We start from the raw sequence: 2,813 nt of genomic DNA on the forward strand, positions 1-2,813 counted from the left end.
ATGCTCTGTGAGACTTGCTGCCATCTTATTTTGTGTCCTTTTTTTTTTTTATTGAAGAGATATCTGTGTATCTAGAGCCCATCTTGTAGTGGAAAAGTGCCATATAATCCAATCAATCACCACGGAGCCCTTGCTGGAGCTGCGAGACGCTCTGAGGGAGGAAATTATATCATTTAACGCTTTGTTGTGTGAAAAATATTTCGTTTTTTTTTTTGTTTTGTTTTGTTTTGTTTACACTGCTGGTTGACTCACAATAGAGGTCATATGCTTTTTAGTTACCACATCAGTGCAGTCAGGCCAAATTATTGAAGACTTTAGCCCGATCTGCACGTGTAATAATAATAATAATAATAATAATAATAATAATAATAATACTAAGTTTGGATCAGTAGATCCTGACCTCTGCCGTGGTTTTGAGTGTAAAGCGGCTCAGTGCTGCCTGGCTGACAGATGGACTCAGGCGATGCTCACCCTCAGCTGGACTCCACTGGACTGGGGGCTGCAGCCTTTACCGGCCTCCAGTTTACTCCATTAACGCAGCTCCTTTGACCCCCCCCCCCCCCCCCCCCCACCCCCACCCCCACCTCCTCCACTGCACCACCCACGCACCCCCCATCCATCACTGCTGGACGCACAATTCAGAGCTACAAAACTAAAACGCCTTTCGCTTTTTACGCACAGCGGAAAAAAAAGGTTGGATCTGATAGAAAAGTGGCGAATGGAAACCATTCAGCTATGCCTCTTTTGATCTAAAAACCAGGTATGCTCTCCATCCCCCTCCCTCTGTTTTTTTTCTTTCTTTTTTTTTTCGTCAAGTATAATTTCAATACACAATAGGGGCTACACCTTGAAACTGCGTCGACTGGAGTCACAGTGCTGGGCTTGGATATCCTCAGAGAACACAACACAGGCTTATGTTCCTTCAGCTCTGGGAGAGGGAAAGAAAAATGTCCCGTCCTCCCCTCACTCATCTTTCCATTTCTCAGATATTCACTGCAGATATTGTGTGAATACTCACTGCAATCTATTATACATAAAACACCCACTATTTGTTTCATAGTCCAGTGATTTATATATAACCTCGGGGATAAATAAAAAGGATAAACAAGTCCTGGATGAGCGGTCCAGCAGAGTTCATTGGACTGGGGTCTGGACCCCGTGGTGCGGCGGCGTGTCCCCGTACACATCCTCGCTCCCCGGCAGCGCTCCTCCGGGAGGGGTCATTCGTTTCTCCTTCTGTCTCCTGTTACAAAACCAAACCCTCACCACTTCTTTCTCCAGGTGCAGACTGTCCGCCAGGCTGATTATTTCCGACGCTGCCGGTTTTGGGCACTTCAAAAAATGGCTCTCCAAAGCTCCTTTTACGCTTACCTCGATTGAAGTCCGTTTTTTTCTTTTCCTCCCCTGCGCAGCGATTTTGTCCAGGCTGGTCGGGCTGCCCGAGGTGGAGTCCGCCTCCTCCAGCCACTTGTTCAACAGAGGCTTCAGCTTGCACATGTTTTTGAAGCTGAGCTGCAGGGCCTCAAACCTGCATATGGTGGTCTGGGAAAACACATTTCCGTACAGGGTCCCCAGGGCGAGTCCCACGTCCGCCTGCGTAAAGCCCAGCTTGATCCTCCGCTGCTTGAACTGTTTGGCGAACTGCTCCAGGTCGTCCGAGGTCGGTGTATCCTCGTCCGAGTGGTCGTGGTGGCTCTGCGGTCGGTGCTGGTGCTGATGCTGGGACGCGGGGTGGCCGTGTTCGCTGAGGTGCGGGCTGTGGTGGTCGTCATGACTGTCTCTTAGGTTGTGGTGGTGCATCCCCTGCCCGCTGCCCGGGATCAGCCCGTTGACGCTGAAGCCCGGCTGGGAGTAAATAAGGCTTTGGCCATTCGTGGTCGCCATGCTCGGTATGTGCGCCGCGGTGGTGGTTCTCCACGCCCGCGCGTCGTGGTGGTTCCCGTGCGTCTGGTGCACCAGGTGCGGCGGCCGCGTCTGGTGCTGCAGGTTGCTGCTGGAATTGTGCATCTCGTCCCGGGCGCTCTGCACCGCGGGCTTGATGTCCTGCTCCGCGCCGAGCGGGCTGGTGGACCACGGGGCTCCCTCTCCGTGGGACAGCGCCGTGATCCACTGGTGCGCGTGGCTGAGCGTGTGGCTGTTGCTCTGCAGCGGGTAGTCGCTCTGCAACAGGCTCTGCGCGTCCCGGTACGCCGTGGCTTGCTGCATGTTGCCGGGCTCCGAGTGCACGATGGATGCGCTGGAGGTGAGGATGTTGTAGTGGTTAGACGCTGCGGTCGCCATGACTCTCGGAGCCGGACTGGTCGCTCTTATTAAAGGAACCTCGCATTTGACAGATCCTCTCCTGCCCACAGGCGGCTCCCAGGCGCTCTGCCAAGTGGACGCCGAGGCGCACCTGGACTCCTCCCCACCCCGGCCGCTCATTGGACGGCGCGGGATGATGGACGTGGTTGCCAGGAGCAACGGCGCGCCGATTGGCTGCGCTAAAGTCTCAACAAACACTACTCTCTTTGTTGGAGAGGTGCGAGTCGAGGCTCCCGTGGAAGTGAAGAGCCGGAGTGCAGCATGGGGAGACGGAGCACCGGGATCAGCAGTGCAACTGTAAGATACAGTTGATTTACTTTGATAATCGTCTTCTATTCACACTGCAGGTAGAAAACTTCCTGAGAATCAGGATTTTTTATTTTTTTTTTTAACTTTATTGGGATGAATAACAAAGCATGCTCATGCAGAGATTGAATTCAGGTAGACTTTAAATGTACTTTTTCAAAATGATTGCTGCGTGTTTTTTGCGCACAGTTGTGCACTTGAATACG

General features: G+C 52.5%; 1 protein-coding gene across 1 annotated transcript; it reads right to left on the minus strand.

Annotated features, from left to right (window-relative positions):
* Positions 1 to 1,134: 1,134 nt before the first annotated feature.
* Positions 1,135 to 2,374, minus strand: pou3f2b (POU class 3 homeobox 2b; the record flags this gene model as incomplete). The annotated part of the gene is made up of 1 exon (XM_080472226.1): positions 1,135 to 2,374. Exon 1 carries the CDS (start codon positions 2,278 to 2,280, stop codon positions 1,135 to 1,137), a length of 1,146 nt encoding a protein of 381 aa, XP_080328352.1. The 5' UTR covers positions 2,281 to 2,374.
* Between the last annotated feature and the right edge of the window lie 439 nt (positions 2,375 to 2,813).

The sequence above is a fragment of the Lipophrys pholis genome (assembly GCF_963383615.2).
Source record: "Lipophrys pholis genome assembly, chromosome: 9".
Classification (NCBI taxonomy): domain Eukaryota; kingdom Metazoa; phylum Chordata; class Actinopteri; order Blenniiformes; family Blenniidae; genus Lipophrys; species Lipophrys pholis.